The sequence below is a fragment of the Ischnura elegans genome, chromosome 1, assembly GCF_921293095.1.
Source record: "Ischnura elegans chromosome 1, ioIscEleg1.1, whole genome shotgun sequence".
NCBI lineage: Eukaryota > Metazoa > Arthropoda > Insecta > Odonata > Coenagrionidae > Ischnura > Ischnura elegans.
In genome coordinates this window covers 134,056,863-134,080,871 of record NC_060246.1, presented here as the reverse complement: position 1 = coordinate 134,080,871, position 24,009 = coordinate 134,056,863, and the positions used below count along the sequence as shown (strand labels likewise).

General features: G+C 40.7%; 1 protein-coding gene across 4 annotated transcripts in view; it reads left to right on the top strand.

Annotated features, from left to right (window-relative positions):
- The window catches only part of LOC124170490 (rho GTPase-activating protein 7), a 365,673-nt gene that overhangs the window by 117,492 nt on the left and 224,172 nt on the right, over positions 1-24,009 (top strand). For all 4 annotated transcript variants that reach the window (XM_046549251.1, XM_046549267.1, XM_046549241.1 and 1 more), the window contains one exon: positions 21,495-22,436. In XM_046549251.1, the coding sequence (XP_046405207.1) occupies positions 21,495-22,436 (942 nt within the window). The remainder of the gene's footprint in view (positions 1-21,494; positions 22,437-24,009) is intronic.

The following is a 24,009-nucleotide window of genomic DNA, read 5'->3' as shown; positions in this document are numbered from 1 at the left end:
TTTAGATCAACGAATGGTATGGCATACGCGGACGAAACGCGCGAGACAGGAGTAGCTATCGTATGTATGACTTGAGTACAGGAAGCATTATTTCGTCTGTAAATTTTCAGAGCCGATTTCCTTCGAGCATGGGTATAACTACCTTTCCATCGATTCCGGTAGTGTTTCAGTATTGCCATTCATATTGTGACAAGTGTTTTGTTATTTTGATATTTGTTAGCTATCATGCAGCGTAACACAGCGGAAGTCCAGTATTGGCTGGTTTTCTCATTTCATTGCATTAATTTTTGTTTTGGCGTAGAGGACGAGAAAGAATTATAGGAATAGACTCATGTTCTCATTTTGAAAACGTCTTAGCTTTTTAATCGTGAAATATTTGGTATTATTTCCGAAACCTAAAGATTTTTGAAGCGAATTCATGTAAAATTCTACTAGTTTAACCTTATTTTTAATTTGGCTCCAGTATTTTTCACTGCTTTTATCTATTTAGATATGCTGACGTTGAAAAAAATGTGGCATTTTTGTCATTTTGAATATATCTATGCCTAATTAACCAACTACTTATTTTTATTAAACCTGATTCATTTCTTCGGAGACATAAAGTTTGCCAGGCTGACAATTATGTTAACTCTTCTCTTGGTTGTGAAATGAAAATTTATGTGTTTGCATTTTTCATGGCATATTCTAGTTTAAGTACTGAGCAGATTGATGCGCATCGTAATGCCTTGAATTGTACAGAGGACGTAATTTTGCTAAAGTTAATGTATGGAGAGAGGTTGCTTGTTTGCTCTTTGCATCGTGAATTTAAAACGCGAATGTAAACGGCACTCATTTTTATGATCCATCTTCCTTAACTCGGTTCCGAACCCCAGGGAGGGACTAATGAGGTGATTTCCAAGCGATGCGCGCGTGTAGAGGGAGTTTGGAAGGAGTTCCGGAGAGAGATTACGACAATACGAATCGCGGGCGCGGTGCTATTCTTTTTTTTCCTCCTCCATCTGCTCGTTCGTAATTTGAGTGCGCCGGGCGTTCTGCGAATGGCAGCCTCGCGTTTATCGCCTTCCCCATCAATGCCCTTCGGCCAAATCGATCACCCGAGACTGCGAGGACCTTGTTGGAGGAGAGATATCGCACCTCTCGGGTGCTTTGCTATTCACGATGGGCCAGGCGAGCGTTTATGTCTCACTCAACCCTCCTGAGGCTGAGTCTGAAAATTGAGCAATCCAAATGTGTCTCCATTCCATAGCGCGACTAGAATTTATTTTATTTTTTTCAAGGAATGTCACCTGGAATTTCATATTTTTTCCGTGGAAAAAGAGGCGTGCCCTGAGTGTTCGCGAGAATGGTAGGTTCTCGCTGGAATAATGGCAACGCATCTCTGTCATTAGATGGCACCGCGTAATGTTAGGTAATACCCCACTGTAATTTAAATGTTAAAGTTAGCCCACGTGAGTGTGATTTGCCTGAACAAAGTGAAGTTGTACCTCTTGCATGATCATTGACTCTTGTAGGTTACAATTTATTTTTCTCTAAGTCATTGCGTAGGTTTATCTACCCCTATTATGCTCATTTTCCTGTCATAAATTTTGCTCTCAACACTTACGTATTTTAGAACGTCATGTACGGATGTTACTTCCTCAAGTCTTGTTATTCATCCCTCAGACACAATCCAGCTGTACCACTCCGAATTTTCTTCACTCTCCTTCCATTGATGTGGGAGGAGTACACAGGTGAAGCTAAATCAAGAATTAAATTCTAGACTAGTTGTTGGTATGACGGATTCCAAGCAGCCTATCTCGTCAAATTCTGATGCTGAATATCATTCCTTAAGAAATAAAAATGCAAAATTATGATAAATTGTTACTTAGGTCAGCTTAGATTATTGCGAGCAGTTTACAATATCATTATAAACTTTTATTTATCTAAGCATGGACTTTTGAAAACATCTTTATTTTTTCGGTGTTACTTACGCTACTGTTTCTTCTAACGAGAGTCGAATTGCACGAAATACTATTATTTTGATTACTGAAGGTTCCTGCTACTCTAAGATGAAAAATTTCATTAGTAGTATCCTTCCAATCTTTATTCCACGAGTTTAAGCCATTATCACGAAGTTCTTCGTCCCGAGCTCTTTCAGACTGGCCCCTACTCACTATGCCTCCTAATCTCTATCAGTTTTTTTTACCATCTCCTCGTCCCCGTATTTCTTCTCCCTTTTAATTTATTCTCCATATTTCTCTTGTTCATCACCCCATTCTCGTATATGATTAGTCTTCTTTTTTCACTGCATTAGCAGACCTGGCCTACAGCTCCATCACCATTGAATATTCAATAGTTGGGTTCACTGAGAGTACAATTTTTTGCGAAAATTTCGTTGGAATCGTTCATTTTGCATGACAGTGCGAAGTTTTAAATAATTGGCCAATAATTAGATCATCGATCTGGAAAATCTTTGATGCTTGCGCTAAATAAAGATCTTCCTTTGGTCCTGAGGGTCATGACTTATTATTGTCGTTTCTTATCTCAATTTTTCCACAATTTTCGAGCACTGCCAAAAAGATAGCTGTTTAATCGATATCTGTCAAAGAGACAATTTATCCTACCCTTATAGAAGATATTTCATTCAATGCGTTTATTTTGCGTCTGAAACAGGCGGGTTTTTTCCTCGAAATGCCCAATTCCGAAGTCCAACAGTTTTCTTCGCATCGGTCCATTTTGAGTGTCCGATTAACATGATGAGCGGTGGTTAATCGGTGCAGTGTACCTAATTTGGCGTTTCGGGAGTGCTTTCATGTCATGCGCGACCGCTCCCGATACGGAATAATGACTTCTGAAGGAATAAAGAAAACTTGACTTCTCCCCGTTTACTTTGGTTTCGGCTCGGTCCCCTCGGAGAGTGCATCCATCAATTTTCGTGTGGAGCTCCGTCTCTCTCTCACTCTCGAAGGAGAAAGAGAGGAATAATGCAGGGAAAAAGCGAAAGCGAAAAGCAGGGCCTGACGAGGGCAAAACATGAGCGAAACCTATTTTTATTTTATTTATTTTTTCCTTTCCCTTTCCAACCCGTTGTACATAACATACCCTTTCTTCCTCACTTGTTTTCCCAATGCCTCCTCGATTTGAAATTCATATCCGTCGTCGAGGTTCGGAACCGGTTGTACAGGAGGGGACTACCGTCTTGTTTTGTTGCGGTGGAGCGCGCATTACAGAGGAGTCTCCTCCAGACCCATCTACCGGGCATGATTCGAATTAATATTTCCGATGGTCGCCTCTTACTTAACGTCTCGTTTCCTTCACCTGCTCATCACTCTTTCCTCTCATTCCCTTTCCTCACCTCCCCCCCCCCCACCCCGCAACCACGACCAGACCCCTTCACCTCCCTAGCCTCCATCACGTGATCGTCACTCTACCCCTTTCTATCTGTATGTCCTGCCCGTTCCCTTTCTCTTGTTTTTACTCGCGATGTAATGAAATTGGAACGAACGCGTTACCATTCGAAGTTATTACAAATCCTATTGTGACATCTAAGGGAGAAAAAGAGACCCAAATACGAAATATGCTGAATTATAAATATAATTGGATCTTAAATAAGGTTAAGGTAGGTTGGATTGGGAGTAACTATGTCGAGCACCTCCAGAGAGATTTGTTTTCTTATGCGATATGAATACGTATTCATAATATTGCCAAAGCGCTCTTTTCATCCTTCCTATCTATGAAAACAGTTGTCTTCGTTCCCCTCGCTGTGCCGGCATGAGTCTCTGAACTAACGGTCTTCAATATCCCTTTTACTCTCAGCACTTTCTCAACCCCTGCATTATCTCTTCCTATATTTCCTCTCCCCTATACTCCGCTGAGCTTTAACCATTTATCAACGAAATTGAGCGAGTAACATGAAATCATTTGCTTTCGATGTTAGATTTTGATGTAAGAAAAGCGATTAATTTCGCATGCTTAATTCTTTTTTTATTTAATTCTAATAATTTTATTTAATTCATTGATATAAAATGTGTATTTTTTATAGGAGAACGTTCTTGTCAGAGAGTGATGAATTCTCTTCCTTCATTCATTTTTATTCCTCTTCCTTTTGCCCGTCACGTGACTAACCATACCCCCCTCCACGTCGTCTTGCTATCTCTCTTAATGTGTTTTTTGCTCCGTCGTGAGTCGCAATGCCAATGTTTCTTCCTTTTCTTCCTTTCCCTCTCTCAAGCCTTTCTCTTTGGAAAATATTTTTATTTAATTTCTTTGCGTCGTCCCGTTCCCTCCTCTCCTCATCCCCCCCTGTTCCGGTGTGTCCAATTGTGACGTGAATAATCATCCTCGTGAAAGCTACTGGCGGAATTACGTGACTGTTTCTCATTCTTCCCTCTCTTTTTACTGCTTCTCAGTCTCCTCCCCCGCCCATTATCTGACACCATTGATGCTTTCTTCGAGGCAAGATATTCTGGGTAAGGATGTGTGTTAGTCACTGAAAATGTATCACAATTCCCTTTCCTTCTCTTGCCCCTCCCATTTTTCAAAGATAGATATGGTTATACTTATACTTGTTATAATCATAATTTATACATTATTGTTAATATAGTTGATATTTAATGGAAATAGAAAATGAACCAACAGAGCCTCAGTACTAAATTGTTCTTTTACGTCGATAACCATTGCACTTAAAGGTTTAAAAAAATTAGTGTGAGGATGACGCATTCATATTACTGTTAATTTTTTAACCTTTGAATTTTTAATGCATATATATTGTATACCAGAGCCAAATCCCAATATTTGTGATAAACGAAAGATGAAAATTCATCATTTGTTACATTTTAAACCAATATTTCTGGAATAATCGCCCATTCTAATGGATATATCGTGAGAGACGGTGGCTACAAATTCCATGGAAATAATCGCGTATTCAAATATGATGGTTGAGTTAGATCTGGCGATTAATAACAATTACCAGCTTGCTTCTAGTTGAAAATGATTTTTAATTAAAAAAATTCACACTTTGATACACAAATTTGATACGTGTTATGAATCCGACGAAAATACAAACAAACGTTACTGTAACATTCGACTCCATTATATTTGTTTTGTGCCTTCTCGTGCTATTTTATTTCGAACAATAATAAGATGGAAATTTAATTGATAATACTGGTCAACAAGTTTCATGGCACGGGAAAAAATATTTGTCATAATTTCTTTCCAGAGACGACAATAGTAATTGCTAGAGCTGGAGACAATTGGCTAATTGCTTTAAATGTAATGAATTTTTGTTTCAGAGGACGTCTTAAATGAGCTCGTTCCGACCAACTAGGTGGTTGGAATTTTGTTGCAGAGGGTTCTTAGCCGGCATACTTCCAGAGTTCGCGTCCCACCAAAAGTGACTGGAAGCCAGTCACGTTCATAGAGGTTCACGGCTTTCGTTTCATACGTTGAGTGAATGTAAAAGCGGTGCGCGGTTTGGTTTAAGCCCTTCGCGCGCTTGCATCATCTCCCTCGCGTACGAAATAGATAAGTTCCTCTTTTACGACCCTGTCGGGAGGTTCATCGGAGTGTTGAAAGGGAGGATAGGATCCGTGTCATGTTTTTGAAACTGCGCCGCACTCGGCGGTAGAGTCGATCCTTGACCGAACTATGAGCTATGCCACCATGCCTGTCCTAAAAAAATGCATCGCTTGTGAAATCCTAATCCTGGTGTGGATTTTTTTCATACGAAGTAGTGAAGGAGAAGTTTCCTTCTAGTTCAAATTGCCCGTATCAACGCATTGGAGGATGGATGCGTAACTCTGCGGTTAATGTTTATATTTAAACCTTAATACGTTAAAAAACATTTTCGGTGCCTTGAAAATAACGGAGATTTTGATTGCGCTGTACTGTAGCTCTCCGTCATGCTCATATTTTTCGTGAGAGGAGATAGATAATGTTGTCAGGTTTCTAATTCTTTTGTTTGGGTATGCTGGTATCGTAGAATTAGGATTGAAGAGTCAATTCTCTCTACAAAAGCAGCTGTCCCGATAAGGAGTACGTAACTACCGTTGGGGATATAAGAGAGGCGGTGAAATTCAAAGTAGATTTTGGAAGCCTATTGGCTTCGAAGTTCTTTTCTTGTTTGGGTCTCTGACGTACAACATGATAACCTAAAATACACGCCATTGAAGAACGAAGAGTAATGCAGAGTGAAGGATGTATAGGAAGGTGGCTGAACAAAGAAGTGATTGATAGAGAATGGGAAGAGAGGCGGCTTGACTAAAAAGGTGGTCTATAGAAAGATCGATGGGCTGTAAATAAGGATTCCAACGGCTACAATGGATGGAAAATTTTGAATTGAGAGGGTGAAGTATGGGAAAGAATAGCTGTAATAGGCATTTTGTCGGCGCTTACCTGGTGTGACGTCTTTTCAAGGGCCTTATTTTTGTGGAAGTTTTCAAGGGTTTTCCGCTAGCCAACTTTGTGTGCAATGCATTCTGATCCGAGTTTAGCGAGGATATCGCAAATCTGAACTGAGGAAAAAATAATCCAAGTAATCTTCTGGCATTTATTTTACTTTCCCACGTATTCACCCTGTACATTCAGGCACCTGTCGCATCTCTTTTTAAGTGCTAAAAACAAGCAGCAAAGAAGTCCTCATAGATTACGGTATCGTCTGTATCAAAATGTCGGCCACCCAAATGATTTTTTAGGGGCCCAAGTAGATGAAAATCAGCGTCAAGTCAGGGCTGTACGGTGAAAGCTCTGGCGAAAGATGCGCGCGTGATTTCATCTACACCTACATACTGCCCCGCAAGCCACCTAAAAGGCATGTGGCCGGGGGTGTTAGGATACCAGCCATTTACACGTAAAAAGGAAATGCTGTAACGAAATTACGACTAGCATTTATTGAAATCCTCTATGGTTCGGGGTAAAAAGGAATTCCATTTTCTATCCGTTCGGCAAAATATCTCTTTTAGTTTATCGCATCTGTCGGACCTGGAAATATAGTGGGGCTGTAGTATTATGTTCTCCGTGTCGCTCTTAAAGATACGCATTCGCAATTGTTCAAGCAATCTAAGCCTTACAAACAGTATGTGGCGCACACACGTTTACGACTTATTTATTTACTCACCCTCGTATTTTATTTACTTCGCCCTTGATTGAGGTAGAAAAATTTGCTGTCAGTCAATCAAGGAATGGGAAGCACGTATTTCATCTACCGTATCCTCCCTCATATCTATACCATTCTTACCTCCGAGGGATTACTAAAATTCCTTTGAAGATTCTAAAATATTCTTACCGATTGAAGCAATTCCGATAGCTATGGTAGTTGGTGACTTGAAATTCTTTGCGTAAAATACTGTGGAACGATTTCGACGTACGGGCACGCGCCCTCATGTGGATTCTTGTCGTTAAATCTACTTCGAGGCTTCCGCCGCACCTGCTCCACGTCGCGTCATCTTCCTTGGACCACATTGCAACGCCTTAAGCACCGCTCTTCGGCTTCTTTCGCATTCAGGTCCGAAGGCTTCGTCCGAAGACCTGAGATAACTGGAAGAAAAAAAAGCGAGCGGCGCGACCCGTTTCACATTGAAGATCGGGCGCACTTACTTCTTCCTGCACTATGGTTCTGAAGCTTCGAAACTTAAAATTCCACGCGTCGAATAATATCACTATGTCCTCACAAATGCATGCCTTGTAATGCGTGTTGTTCCCCAATTATATCCTGTTGCCGCCGATAGTGTTTTAAGGCTGGGGCATCGCGTCGCCGGTCTGCTACACCTGCTCTCCAAATACGAGCGTGGTCTGCCGTGCCGAAGGGAGTGGAGCGCTCGACTACTGCGTACATATATGTTTTTAAATGCGCGTTTGTGCTCGGAACCCTTCCTCTGCAGCCTCTTTTTAGGAGTCTAACTATCTTTTCCCCAACCCACACTCCCTCGGACAGGGCACGCGTCCGCTAACCTTTTTCGGAAGCCGTCCCTCACTTTTTTTTTACGTTTTGTTGTACCCTTCTCGATTATTCCCAACCCTTTTTCCCGCCCCACCCTCATCATCCCCCCTCCCTAAGGGGTGTCTGCCGATTCTGCCCTTGGTAGTTCATACATCTCTCCTTCCCTGCCACCCATGATGTCTGATCCCCAAAAGTCCTGCCATTATCCTCGCTCTCTCTCTCTCTCTCTCTCTCGCTGCCCTTCAGTTTTCCTCCGACAAACCCGCTGAGATGGGCGGGTTGGGGTTTTTAAATGCGTGTATTGGTGGTTCAATTGCGCGTTTGTCTGTCCACACGTGTCCCCTGTCCCCTCGCCAGGGGTCCCTTCGTCTTCCCTTTTCAAACATCCTCTTTTTTTTCCACCGCTCGCATCTGCCTCCTCATCCCGTTGGCCTGAGCTGGCGTTGTCTGAAACGGTAAACTGCGCCTTGCACCCTCGGTATTAAACGTCATAAAAATAATATTTTGTAGTATATAATCCCAATCATCTCAGGCTCAACATTTTGGAAGTTCATTATATCGTAAATGAAAAGGAAAATTTTGTTATATTCCAATGATTTTTTCAGGTACAATTAACTAGTTTCGACGCAGCGGCTTATGTATGAAAATAAATTGGTGGTTGGATTTCATTTCATTTACGACTTTTAATATGTTGTTGCAATTTTTAGAATTATTCAGGTATAAAATTCACATTTATGTTTCCAACATTAGTCACTTTTGATAGCCAAGGAGGCCTAGTTTTGGACTACCATCATCAGATAACTATTCAAGCGTACATTTTCATAAGTGAGAATGGAAATAGGCACAAAAAATTTGCATCAAATTATCAGTTCTGAATTAGAAATAACAAGATTATCTCTTGGGATAAAGGAAAGGTGTCATCTGTAAAGGTGTCATCTCTCCTTGCGTGAATAACTTTGAATGAACATTGTTCAAGTAACATTAACTCTATTTGATTTTTGGTACTACCTTCAATCGTGCGACGAGTAGATGCATTTTTAGGGCAAAATATCTTTTTAACATCGAAACATCATCGTGAGGAGCTTGCCCTTGACCACTAATATCATGCGTTTCATGAACCGTGAATTCGTCATCTTTCAAGCTTGTGGAGATACCGACGGCCTTACCCACCTCAATGGTAAAATTTATAAATGGGTCTATAAGTTCATAAGGGACTGCATGCAAGAAAACGAAAGTTTGGGAACCCGGTGTTGGTTGTTGTCGTAGATTAGCGATAGGGAGGGATGATTTTCCTGTTCCTCGTATGCGGCCAAGTTTATAAAAGAAGTATACCCAGATCACTTGAGCCTTATCTCGATCTGCGGATAACTTTTTTCCCGCAGCATGCAAGTATTTTCCTTAATTATTCCGTGCGTTATCTCCTTTGCCCTTTCCTTTGCTGTCTTGGCTGAATATAGGTCACATATAGGCCTTCCGTTTTTAAAATCTACTCTCATTTTCGTCCATATATCCATTATATTTTTATTATACCACTCGGGCAATTTGCTTTTACCTCAATAAAGGAAAATGGCCTAATTATCACCTGGCTAATTCTTGATGAGGTCCTCATCACCTGGTTTTTATCATGAATCAAATTCTATCTCGCTATATTCCAATCAAATGTTTCTCCCACTGATTTTCATAATAATCGTATGATGATGCGTTATCATGAATTATGCTGTCGCTGTAGTGAAATTCGATGATATAACAACCATTAGGAGATGCTTGGTTATTCAATTAGTCTTCCTCAGTCATATTCGAAGCGGAATTAAGTTTTCACTTCCTTGCCTTTCCATTGGTGCCGAAGTCGGAGCAGCTGGGGAGTTTTTTTTCGAGCTAATTTGGAGAAAAAGGCTGAAATTGTTTTGTCTTCCATCCTCATCCCAAACGTGGTCTCACACGCGGCTGGATTAGATAATCATTTGATAGCAGTTCCCGTCGACCTACTTCTTCACCCATTTTCTTCTTTTTTTATTTCATAAGACGATTTTCTCTCGCTCCTCTCTTAGTCTATAAATATCTCCAACGTCTAATTTTCCCTCAATTTCATTCATTATTCTTGTGGAGATGCCTGTTTGTCCTATTTTTCTCTTTTTTTTCAGAAAATGTGTAGCCAGTACATAGTCACCATTAATATGATCTTATTTTCACTTTGCATAAAAAATTGAGTCAAGTTTCTATACCCTTCTCTTTTCCTTCGTCAGTTTTCTGAACTTAGGCGTATCATTAAGGGGAAGAAGATTCTTCTTTGAGTTAGTTCATAGTCTTATGAATTTTCCAGCGAAATTTTCACCATGTTATTTGTTACACTGCTTAGATTTTGTTCAATATCTTCCGAAAAATATGAAGTGATATGCGTTTGCTCATTGCCTTCCTTATGTCATTATATATCGAGGATCTTTTGTTTAAAGCGTATTAGGGAGTATTGGTTATTGCGTCAGAGTATTCTAGCCTTCTTTATTTTATTATGAGTCATGATTTTCATGCGTTTGCGTCAATATCAGAAATTAAGCCTGCTTTGAAAATTGTTTTAATATGGAAACATTTTTGTGTTTCTTTTATCGCCAGAATATCAACTGTACTAAATTTTACAAACCTTATTTTGTCTTGTTATATTAGCTCAGTTTTAAGTATCTTAAAATATGCATTCGAACACCCACGTTCAAGACACGTGGACACGCACCAGTTGGATTCCGAGCCTACTCGCTGGGACAATGTTCAAAAGACCAAGGATCTTTCGCCTGATCGGTGGACAAAAAGAGGCTAGAAGGATAGGCAATAAAATCCTCAGGTCTCCAAAATATTTTCTGTATATCTTACGAAGGATAATAATTTCTAGCTGTTTTTATTTTTCCGCTTTTCGGGAAATATGATTTACAAGTTGCCATCTCGTTTATTTTACCCTGGAAACTCAATTCTTAGGGGAGTTTTCATGGTCCTTTTACTCCTCCGTAACAGCGCCTCCTTGCGTCACCTGTGGCGACCGTTTACCATCATCATCATCCTCGTCGAGAAAAATGTTTACCTGTCCTCCCACATTACCGATCATCTGCTCTCTCTCCCTCCCTCTTCCTCCGTCTTTCGTGGATTTCTAAGATGATGCCGACGCCTTATCTCCTCATAGGGTTGAGAATCAAGCAGCCCTTACTTTTCACCCTTAATTCTGATGTGATTTAGGACGGTGCTAACTAGTTAAAAAAAAGGAATAAAGCGAAACTGTGGGAGAGAACTAACATAAAATCTGGCGCTATGTGTATGGTGACGATGGCGACCAAAAAAGAAATTTACATGCAACGTCTGTTCAGACGTACGCTTTATTTTGCTTTTTTCATTCTATACATTTCTGCCTGTGCTAAATTAAGGTTGAAATGCTTGAAAAATTCGGAATTCTCCTCAGCTCTCATCAAGATTGACCTTCCCCATGCACCACATCAGGGAACTCACCCATTTTAAAGGCATTATTAGAAGTCAACTATACCAGGATCGGTTTAGTAGAGCTCTCCACTCCTCTGTAACCCATCCTTTTCATTTTTGCGTATTTTTTCTCCTTTACCTCCTTAATAACCTGTTATGTGTAACTTATTCTGGGTCTTCCTTTGCCTTTCCGTTTATAAGGCGATGTAAGAAGTTGTCGATGACTAAGGGCCTGAAATTTTAATGCCTTAACGAAAGTGGATTTTTAAAGAAAATTATCCGTAATGGGGTTTAATCCAATGGATCAGGAGATGATGCCTTTCGAAGAAAAATTATAATTTTTGTGAAATAGTAATTTTATGAGAAGTTTTGTTGTTATCATAATACTAGATGCTAAATAATTTTTTTTAAAGATTTGATTTTTTAAATCCTTTTGCTTTCAGAAGATGTTCAATTTTATTCGATAAATATAGACTTGCGGTCAAAATATCCGTAGTTTTGAGGTATTCAAGCGGCGCCTTCGCTGGAGGTATCATGCGACCGTAGTAAGGGTTTTGCGTCCAGCCTCCTGCCCATTACGTACCTACTACCTGTAGCCTTCCCCCAACTCACGTGCTGGTGATGAATATCATGAATTTTTCATCGGGGATCTTCCTGAAAAGGCGGCGACCCAGCGTCTGCCATTGAAGTTCCGTTCTGCATGCAGTAGATATTGAATGGTGGCCGCAATTTTTTTCCCGTTCCTTTTAAATCCACCTCCTTCTCATAGAGTGGAAGAGAAAGGCTTCCTCATTTGACCATTAGCAGACTTGCGCCATGTTCTTCTTCTCTCTTTTTTTTATTTCGTTCCCGGAAAAACGCAGTCTGCCACCCTCAAGAGGCGCTGTGCATTCTAACCGCCCTCTCTCTCTCTCTCTTTCTCAGTCCTCTTTGCTTTGTCCCTCTTCAGAATGCCGATCAGCATCCACGTCGGATAAGTGTGACCTCCCGCACTCCCCCCTCCAGCGCCACCTGTCTTTCTGTCTGGGGCAACCCCGTCTTTTAACCGAATACTGTAGTGCATCGCGGGTTTCTGTCGAAAATCCTTTTGCGTGTTTTAATTGGAAATTAAACTGTGTTGCAGTTACTTGGAGTAAAACTTTTTTTGGATTAGGACCCGGTTGGTTTGTTAGCTTACGTGTTGGCTTCTCACCATATGGGCAGGGATGGCTAGTGCAACGAAACGAATATCTTTCGTTTTATGTCAAAACGAAACATTTTCGTTTCGTTGCAATAGCCATCCCTGCCCATAAGGTGACAAGCTAACAAGGAGGGGAACGAAAATACGAGGCCTGGGTTCATTTTCGTTCCCGAACGAAATTAAAATCACCAAGGAGTTACTTTCGACCCGGGACGAAACTTTACTCCCGGGAACGAAACTAAATTAATCAAAACTCCGCTGTTCATAGTTAAGTTTCGATCCCAGAAGTTGAGCGGAGGGGAATAAGAGGGATAGATTTCGACCCATTACGTTTGACATTTGTTTAGAGAGATTAAATTTGAGCTTCAAAATCGAATGGCCAGATGGCGTTCACGTTTCGTTTCGTCCCAGAGTTTTAGTGTAGTTTCGACCCGAAGTAGTTTTGACTCCGATTTCGTTTCGACCCTGATTTTTAACTCCGCGGGTTAAAATCCATTTCGTTTCGTTTCTACATTTCGCTCCTGGGAACGAAACTATTGAAATTTTACTGATTTTGACTTTCGTTTAATTGCTATTACTTTCCTTGCTTATGGGTCTGGGTTCAAATCGTGGAGGTAACAGAGATCTCTCCGAGACTTCTTGATCCCTGCTTCAATGCTATGTGGAGGAAAACTTCAGTTGCAGCAATCCGTCCTTCGGATGGGACGTTAAGTCGTCATTCCCTAGGCGTCTTTCATTAACAGTGGGTGGAAGCCGACAATTGGAAAGGTGGAGAGCAACCCAGCGTCGCGACGCCGAGTTTCTCTCCACGCTTCCTTCCCCCCCTTTTTCTCATGATGTAGATGACAACAGCTATTGGTGACCTCCCCCAAAATACCATACCATTCTCCAGCTTGTGTTGGAGTTGTCTTTGTTTCCTTGCTGTTTTGCAACCACGGAGATTATGATTAGTTTCGTCTGTTGACCGTTTCATCATACGGATAGAATTTCAAAATACTAGACAGAGTGTACTTTCGGGTCTAATGATTGCTCACACAATCGTTATTTTAAAATTGTAAATATGAGTGCAATTTCAGACATGTGTAGGTATCTTTTAGAGTGTATGAAATTGGAAGAACGAAACAAAAAGGCTTCATTTCCCGCGCTTTTACTCGGTCATTAATAAAAAGTGTGGATGCAATTTTTTTGCTACAGTCACTACGGAATACTCTTCCAAAGATTTAACTCACCAACAATTGAATGCATGAAATAGGTGTTTGCATTGCTTTGACATAGGATGTTGGTTTGTAAAGTGAAAGTTAGCTTTGAATGTAGAAACTGGCCGCGGAATCGCACATAATCCGCTGAAAACTTATTGATGACCAGGAAAAGATAAATCAATCATTAGCCATTATCACGTTGAAACGATTTATGCCGCAGCTAACTTGAATTGTAGTATCCAAGAAAATTATTTCCTTTTATAATAATCCGTCGCCATTCATTACTTCCTGAGCGGTTCCAGCACATGTATGTCTTTTCAGGGCATTTATCGTCGAAATTTTTAATGGATTCGTCTCTTGAAAATTGGGTCGGCGATAAAAGATGCCGTGAGAAATCATCTGCATGGCTGGAATTTTAGCCTGAGCCCACCAATGTTTCATCCTTCGTAGCGAAATTTGCGCCTGTGTGCGTGGCAGTGAAGAGGTATTAGTGTGTCCAAATGTTTGTTTAAATTGAGAAAAAGCATTGTCCTTAAATCATGTTCGCCACAAAAAATATTTCCCTGTGTTTATAACGATAAAAATATTAGTTTAATTTAACCTTCCGGCTGCTGCCATACGCAATACTCTTTTAAATGCATACTCTACGACGTAAAGTCTCGTAAAATCTTTTGAATTGTTTTTATTTAACCCAAAATGAGGTCGTGAGTATTGCGCTAGTGGATCCCATTTTATGAATTTATCGCACAAATTCGTTTCGGAAATTGCTCGGCAGCGGAAATGCATCGTGGGATTATCGTTTCGCCTGCTGCTGTTCATTTTTTTCTGTGTGCTGCGGATCGCGAATTCGCTGTCCCGGTTACGTTTTCTGCGCAGTCATTTGAATCCGATTAAAACGAAACGGAGCCGTGCTGGAATTCAACTGTCGAGTCACTGCTGGAAAGGCGATTTGCCCAACTGTGGGGGCTGGCAACGCGAGTTTCGTCGCTGATTATCCGAATATTTCTCACTTCTCATCGCGTTAATTAATGCAGGAGGGGAGCTATGTGCGGAGAGGATTTCGACGACGACTCAACGTTAATGAGGTCTCCGGAGACTTCCCGTCCTAGTTTTGCCAATGGAGCCACTCCTCTTTATTTATTCATTTTGATTTTTTTTCGACTCACAATATCCCTCAACTCGCCTGGCTGTATCACGCATTGTGTCCCCTCCTTGTAGCACCTCCTGCGAAATCTCGGTCGACGCTAAATATTTTTCTTTTCCTGAGAGGAAATCGACAAACCATATGGCGAATTGCTTCCATACTAATGACTGCTCGGTCGAATAAATGAAATTCTCAGCCGCTACTTCCGCTCGAGTAATTATATGCATGTATGGGGCAAAAATTATTCTCTCTTGTGGGAGAAATATCACTAAAGAGGTAGTTGCCCTTTAGCCTTCGTCCGCGTCTGCGGCATACTTAGCCCGCTTGCAGATCCTGCATTTTCCGCATTGGATAAGCGGAAAAAATTGCGCTATCTTGATCCGCTGATTGATTCACAGACGGCATTAAAATCATCGTGAGACTTCTGCAAATATAAGTGACATCACCGAGTATTTGACGTTAGATAAAAGAAAACTCACTAACTCTTAATTAACATTGTGGTATTCCATTATAAGTTTTCCTGGATATCACTCAATTACATATACCACTTATAAGTGGTATATACGTTTTTACCACTTATAAAGGAAAAGGAGAGCTGTTAAAAACTGTGCAACACGATTTTGCGATAAAGAAAACTGCTGGTTCCAAAAATCGAACCCCTGGCCTTTTATTTAACTCATAAGTGGTAAAAACGTATATACTACTTATAAGTGGTATAAGTAATTGTGTGATATCCAGGAAACTTCATGGTCGACTTGTAACCAATTATTTAATAATAATAATAATAATGATAATAAAAACTTATAAGTCTCACGATGATTTCAATGGCGTCTGTGAATCAATCAGTGGATCAGGATAGCGCAATTTTCTCCGCCCTGAGCCGCTAAGATTAAGGACAACGGATAGATTCCTGGAGCTAATAAAGTTTTTTCGTGGAAACAAATGTTAAACTTCCGGAAACGATAACACATTCACCAAAGGGAAGGTGGTATTCGAAGATTGGAATCGACGAGATAAGCGAGAAAGTGTGTTATCTATTGATTGCGATGAGGAAACTATTTTTCTACTGGATCGGGAGATGAACCAAAAATCCACGGGTCTCTGCGTTACTGTGTATTCCATTATAACGTGCTTGTTTTATTCATAAATATTTGGGTATTCAGCCGAACACTCCATTGTCATTCCCTCGCTCTCTGTCTTATTCACAGCAGAATGAAATAGCACATTTCAATGAAGTCCTATCGGTAAGGTAGGCTCAAAACTTTATCCAGAAATTTATTAGTACCATGGAAAGCTTGGAGTATGATTCGTTAACGGCTTAGACTTTATATTATTGAAGGATAACTTGAGGTGTTGTGGTCTGTAAATTGACCCGAAAGGGTTTATTTGTATGATTCACGGATTTGGTGAATTTCATATCTATATAGGTGTTTTATGCGTAAGACTCATTTGTCTCATGGCAGCTTTGACAAAATTACATATTCAGTCGTGGGTGACACTAAGGAAATGATGAAATTCATCGCGGGCCATTATTGGTTAGTAGCATTATGAGGCATGGTGGTAACGTGACTTCCCTATCCAATGTTTTGGCATTCTGTGGCTCTAATCCAATTAGTGCATGATTCTATCCTTCTAGAAGTTTCCAGAATACAGTTTTGTGAGAATTTCATAGCCTTGGAGGACTGGATGAAAATCTTTCACGGAAGATGATAAGCTATTTAAAATAATATTATAACTATACTATCCGCAGCTTGGGATCTTTGGAAGTGTTTTGAAATTCGCTGCTGGAGGATATTGCCAAAACGGACCGCTTTTATGAAGATCCACTATTTTAACTAGGGCGAGATGTCTCATTTCAGATGTGTCTGTGTCAACTGCATCAGATTTTCTATTTGTTACAATAGGCACTTAATTGGCTGGGTTCTGAAGGCTATTTTTTGCTAAAAATATCCATCTCTCAACATTCTTCAATGGAATTCACGAATCAAATTGCAGCTCGAAGGTGTGCGATTAAGTTACTTCATTGAAAATATTTTATGCGATACGAATAATTTCCTTCGTGTCATATTTGATCGTTACTTCTCTTTTTGTGCAATTAGCTGTTGAGTAGCGATGGAAAATGATGAGACCAAATGCCATTGGTGTTTGATGAACGGTGCGAAAAGTGGAAGTTTCGCGTGCAGCAATCAATGCAAGACCGTTATGGGCCGAATTCTCACTCTCCATCCAGCCAGTGTGCGTAATAGTGAATGACTCCTCGAAAAATCCATTCCCACCGTCCAGGAATGTCGTTTGAAGAACCGCGTGAGAGCGCGGGCAGGTCGGCCCCTCTGGCCCTTTGAACCCTACCGCCCAGTCCCTCGCCCGCACCGAATCAAATCATCTGCTGTCATCCTCGCGTCTTCTCCGCTTGTAGCTCCCGTGGTGCCTCTATTTGTCCCATGTATCGCATTATCATGCGTCATTTGTCCCCTGTACGTTAAAGAATTCTGCGAGGCTGGCCAACCTTTACGTTTTTCTTCTCGGGGGCCATATATGATGGCTTTGTCTTCGCCTAAAGGTATTCTGAAGGTGTGGAGCGTAGAAGCTTAGTGGGTAGCAGTGGCATAACTAGCAATATGCTTTGGGAGGGGATGGGGAAGGGTGGCCTCCCACCCTCATCCCCCTCCCGCTTGGGAAAATTTTTGAAAAATGACATGCCTGCAAATTTACTTAATTTTGGCATTTAAAGTTTGGGTTTCATTAAAAGATTATGTTAAAATTTTCTATATGTCAGCTGCTAGACAATAGTTTTAAATATTATTTTTACTCCTCTGAGGCTTTGTGGGGGATCTATTCCCCTCTTTCCCCCCCCCCCCCGTAGTTAAGCCACTGGTGGGTAGAGTGCATGGATACTGATTACTAGGTCCGTGGCACGAATATGCTAAGTTTAAGGGTTTTGGAGTACTGATAATATATTATTTTTGGTACTTCAGTACCAAGGGGAATACATTATCAGGTGACAGTAGTCACCCTGACTCCTCTAATGTTTTCGTCTTTGTAATTGTGCACTTTAAAGAGACCTTCAAGTTTGAACTGCAGGTTGGGAGGTATTTTGTACTCGTACCAGTGTTCATATATCCATGCATGTGCTCGAGTATCTATGAGGATACTTGAATACTATCTGGGTAATCGAATACCTGTAACCTTGTGCGCATAAAGTACGTAACCAGTCCTAGGGTCAACTATGGGTGATATCTCCAGGCATCCAGAAATGGAAATCCTCAAGGCAAGAGGTGGCTCAGGTGAAACAATGGCCGTCATTTCCCAAAAATATGAGTATCTTAAGCCTTTAACACATTATTGGGAGAGCTTTTCCTTCACCTATTCTAGCCGACTCATAAAGTTCCACCTCTGAGTGAGCTGGCGACATTACAATGGTGGTGTTGAAGTCTCTCTCAGTCTGAAGTGAAATATACCTGCTCAATCTCATCCTGCACTGTACCGCCTATTATATATAAATCTATGTCAATGTCTTTCCCATAACCTCATCCAAAGGAAATACATCTAAACAATTTGCTCACGTATTAGAAAAAACTTAAGACACATACTTTCACCTTCCCAGTTGGGTTTGGCCAAAACGCCAAAAAAAGCTGGATAGTAACTATAGTATCACCCACAGTGTATCTTTGCCAAACCACGAATTATATTTCACTGATTACTTTTCCTCCCTAATATTATATAAATTTAGCTCTGGCAGGTGTCCGGTAATTATCGTTTCTCCGGTGACAAGACCAAATTTATTGTTCCTAGGGTATGGTCACTATCAAATCCTCAACATTCTCAATTTTTAAGCCTCGTACATGATACTGTAAAAACTCTGGTCAAGATTCCACCGCTGTGGCATTACATTGGTGAAACTCTAATCTTTTTTGGAAAAAATATTCCGCAGGTCTTCATGCGCTATGACAGGAAGGGGGAAATAGGAGTGGTTATGTTCCTCCTAATGTAACACCTACCTATATGGTTAGCAATATACAGTCGAGGATCTTCATTGAATTTAATTTAAATGTAAGAGAATCTTATTAAATATTTTATGCAAAAGCATTGCTTCTTTATCTGATTGCACTATCAAAATTTCATTCTTTCCTTGTTCTTTCCCATTGTGGGATTTCTTCTCCCGGGCGTAATCGTATTTTTTCCTCGAGGAGTCAAGGTTTATGCGTCCTATTTTTCCGGATTCTATCCTCATACATTTATTTATCCGGCGTCTGCCCTCAGATATTTATTTTGTTTGTGATCGATAGAAATGCTTTTAAAACTATCGAATTATAATTTCAATCGGCGGAATTAGGTTTTAAGCATGGAGAGGAACTTTATTCACTTATTCCGTTAGTATCCCACAGTATCCCTAGGTCGGCCTAAATGGTAGAAGGTCTTGTTAATTGCGAGGTTATGTTGAATTGATTTATCATTTCTACACAACGGAAATGGATATCGGTGATGCATGTTTTTCATAAGAAGCCTACTACCGCTTCCGTTTTGTTTTCTTATTTTGTTTCGTAAATTCTTCCCTGTATTTGTTTACCTAAGAATTATACCGTTAGGCAGTTTTCTGAATAATATTTTGCGGGCTGTCGATAGTTTTAAGTCTTGACAATGGATGGGTACGTGATGTTTTTGCTAATCCGGGAGTTTCGTGTCGATCGTTGACCATTTCTGCATCACAATGCTTTCGTGGAGTCAACAACCCTTCTCCGCTCCTTATGTATGCTGCTCATCCCTCCGTGTGAATATTGATGAAGTAAACAAAGACCGCCGCTTATCCACGCTTTTAAGTGTCTACAGCGGTATAAGGATATTCTTTCCATGGCTGGGCGACATAAGGAATGGAAAGAAGAGTTTGATCCGCAATGACAGTAATGACTTTAGGGAGAAGATGGATGACGTTTAAATGAATGACTTTGAAAAAAGAAATCCTCAGTACATGAAATATTTTCTTTATTTTTATTTGTTGTATTATGTATAAACATTTTTTTTGAAGGATTAAATCTTTCTCGTCAGAAAATCTATTTGGCTCCTCACGCCAATCTTATTAGTGAATGAAGTTTTATGAATGAAGCGGATTTATCGATTTACAATCAAAAATTAATTGATAAGCATCGAAAAACAGCACTTAGCCGCAAGGCAAGAACATACTTTCTCATTTTTTTATTCCCATTTTAATGATGAGAAATAAAGATTTGGTACATATTCAAGAAAAATGAATATATTTTCAAACGGATTTTGATAAGAGCAGTATTCCGATCCTTAATGACGAAATTTTAAAGCAGTTTTATAAGAATAAAAGTGAAAGGAAGGAAATAATGCTTTAATGGGGAAAATAATTTTGATAAGAAATAATGGTTGCAGTAATGTTAACAGAACTAATTGTAAGTGGTGCAGTCCTGTGTTTAATGTACGCTGTTTCAGTTAAGCTGCAACTGAATAACCGAGTTTGCATTTGCGAACATATTAGGTTCCACTGATAATTTCAGTGTAATATTTTACATATGATGCCGAGCTGTTCGGGATTTTCCCCAGAAACTTGAAGATTTTTTTTTTACAACAAAAAACAATCCACTCGAACATATTAGGCTCCAATGAGAATTTTAGTGTAATATTTTACATATGAAGTCGAGCTGTTCGGGATGTTCCCCAGAAACCTGAAGATTTTTTTTGCAACAAAAAACAATCCGCTCGATTAAGACTTAACGCTAATGAGCATCCTGAAAAGCATCGCTTAAAAGTATTTCGGTTAACTCCCGATCGGCGGATGGAGTTTTTTCTCCTTATGTGTTATTCGGTTAGAACTTTCGCTATCATGATGCAATTTTCAGGATGCATATGGGATAGACTGATCGTTTACCTGTGTTTACGTATATACCTGTACACATTTACCTGTATCTGTTACAATATGAAATATCGACATTTTACTTCAAAGAGATAACTAAAGTAAAATATTCAAAAAATTTAATAATGCTCCTTTAAATTTACCCTAGAATAATGAAGATTATTGCTTATCTTATAAATTAAATGTCTATTATGTGTCTAGGAAAATAACCTATCGAATGATAGCAATTCTATTCATTTAAAATCATACTGTCATATAAGTAATTAATTACAATTAAAAATTAATTACTCTTTTAAAAATTAATCAGTAGGATTACTATTACGTTTAATTTTTCTCCTATACTTTATGCTATCTCTGTCTATATATTCTCTAACAGAGGGTACTAACATGCAAACCGGCCTTTATATTATTGACGCCGTTTCATAAAATAATAATTAATGTGTCATCTCAGGACTAAATAAATATGTTCTTCCAAAATTTTACAATTTGATGAGGTTAATTAAAGGATTTGTTAATAAATTGTAACATTCTCTCTCAAGAGCGTTGGAGTAGACTACAAGCATAAATAACTTTCTTAAAATGTATCGATTACCAATAAAAGTGACCAAAGATGTGTATGTAAACATTATTTCGATCACTTTTTCTTCGCAAAATAATATCTCTATTTCTAGTGCATCAAAATATTTTTTTTCGGCCAATGACGTTTCGATCCCTCTTTTGTCACCCTACAGGAGGAGATCGGGGAGGTTTTCGACAAGTGGAGCGGAGACCCAAATCCAGTGGCCCGCCAGGACCACCCCACCTGCGCCGACGTCGAAGGCAACGGCATCGCGGACCTCTCCCCTGACCCCTCCCCGCCCGATCCTTTCAAGTCCCTTCCGGCGCGCAAGAAGAGACAATGGCGGCGACCAAGGGCCGACAACGCCGGCGGGAAGTTCGCGACGGTGGCGTCATCTTCCGCGAAGACGCCCCTCGCCCCTCCTCCCTCTTCCGCCGGAGCGCCACCGTCGACGGCAGCGGACGCGGCCGGCATGGGTTGGGCGGAGTTGCACTCGTTCATCGAGGCGCAGCTGAGACAGCTCGCCCAGGAGAACGACGAGGACTCAGGGGTACCGGCCAGCCCCCTCTCGCCCTTCACCAGGAGGTCCTCCAAGTTAGCCCAGGGGGGAGCTCCTGCCCCCCCGCCCAGGCTCCAGAATGGGTCCCTGCCCCACCCGGACGGCCTAGATGGTCACGTACACCTCCGGCGCCGCTCCGGGAAGCGCCCTAAGGAAGAGAAGGACAGGGACGCGGCATACGTTTTGGATGGGGAGTTGGTTTGGCCTACGGGCGGGAAGTTGAACGGTGTCCACCCAGAGGTGGCGTCGAACGGTGAGTGCGGTGATTGTCCCGAGTGTTTGGCGGGGATCTCCTGTGCTCCTCCGGGCGGTGCGGACGCTGCGTGCACGGTGTCCATCATCAGGGACCTGGAGGAGTCGATCCAGAGGCTGAGGGCGAGTCGGAGGGCGGCAGCGAGCGCGGCCCTCAACGGCCTGAAGGGGGCGGTGCCCTCGGAGGGCCCCCCGAAGCCTCCCACGCGACGCAGGAGGCAGTCAGAGGGGAGTGGGAGCGGTGGCCCGGGAAACGGCGTCAGCAACGGGTTGGGGCCGCACAGCGTCGGATCGTCCCCAGTGGTGAGTTGATTGGTTAGAGGGTAAACTCTCAGTAATATTTGATGGAACCGAGGAGATTTATGCAGTGCTTAATTTCTAAAATTTTAGCTACCGGAACGCATACTAACACATTTTACCCACATAATTTTCAAATATAAGCCCTCCACTAAAGCTTTAGATTTTTTTTTAACTTGTAATAAAATTTCCGGCCGAAATTAATCACTGACAATCGCTAAATGTGAGTTGTAATGTAAATGTGAATGTAAAACTTAAGGGTTATAAATATGATTCTTATCTGTCTGAAGTCTGTCTTGTCAGTTATAGAATGCTTAGATTGGGTTTGAGCTTGGAGGCTCATTCTCTACGATTTCCTTTACGATTTTTTCCTACGATTTTCTCTACGATTTCGACTCTCTATGTCACTTCCTATTCATTCATAGACATACATAGGGGGGATATGTATTAAATTACCCTATTTCACCGGATTCCGTGAAGTTTGAAAAATATTTATTTCAAAATTATGTTTTGGATGTTTTATTATCCTTAAATTGTGTGTTTTTAATCACTCGGGAAGTTTTAATAGCCTCCAAAAAACCTCCCTGTGGATATCCTTTGTCTCCATTAGAGGGTCGAATGCAGAGTTAAGTGTGAGGCAGTGATTTGTAGGATTAAAAGGGTTAAAATGGACTGTAGATGTGATCAAGAGTTTCCTTCGTCGTCGTACTTCGAATATAAGATAGAAAAAATTCTGTTTGGAATTGGGGATAGACTGGGATAATTGACAGAAACCTTCCGTTTAGGCATCCCCTTACCGGTTAAATACCTAATGATAAGCATAATAGTATACCTTGCAAAGAAAATGAGTGCATGTAACTATGAACGAGGCTTGTTTAGCATTTAAAAGTTTTCAACATTACTGTCCTCACGGAAACGATTTATCTACCCCCATTCTCCCGCACTTTCTTCCGCCGGAAAGACTTGCGGCATCTTTTCCAGAGTCATTACCCTTATCCACAAAATCGTCCAGCGAAATTCCATCAAAAAATTTTAACTCTGAAGAGCTGTCAATGTTTTAATCATCATTAGTTATTTATTCCAATTTTGTAGCGTTTGAAAATGTTAGATTTCAATTTAGATATTATATATTGATTAAAATTTGAAAGATATTGATAAATTATGAGGTATTTAACCTGAGTAACTTAGCCTTAATCAACTTCTTTGTGAATAAGCCCTATATTATAAGATATTCAGCTGTGGCAGTTGATGCAGGTGTTATGGGTACAACAGTGATTCCATTTCCTGAAAACTGTCCTGCGTGAGGGATCGTTATATCACCTGATTTTAGCTTGCCTCACCGCGCCGAGTATTCCGTATCGCTTTAGAGTTGAGTGGGCGTTGTAAACAGTTCTCCGATTGCGTGGGGTGATGCTTTATATTCCTTTGTTTTCCTGGCAGTATTGGCGTCGTTGGTTCATGTGGGATGACTCATTAATTGAGAGAAAGAGAAACCGAGGCTTGATCGATAATTTTAGTAATCTAAGCACTCGGCGATGACTATTTCTAGCGATGATGCGATGGTCTTTTCCCATTTTGA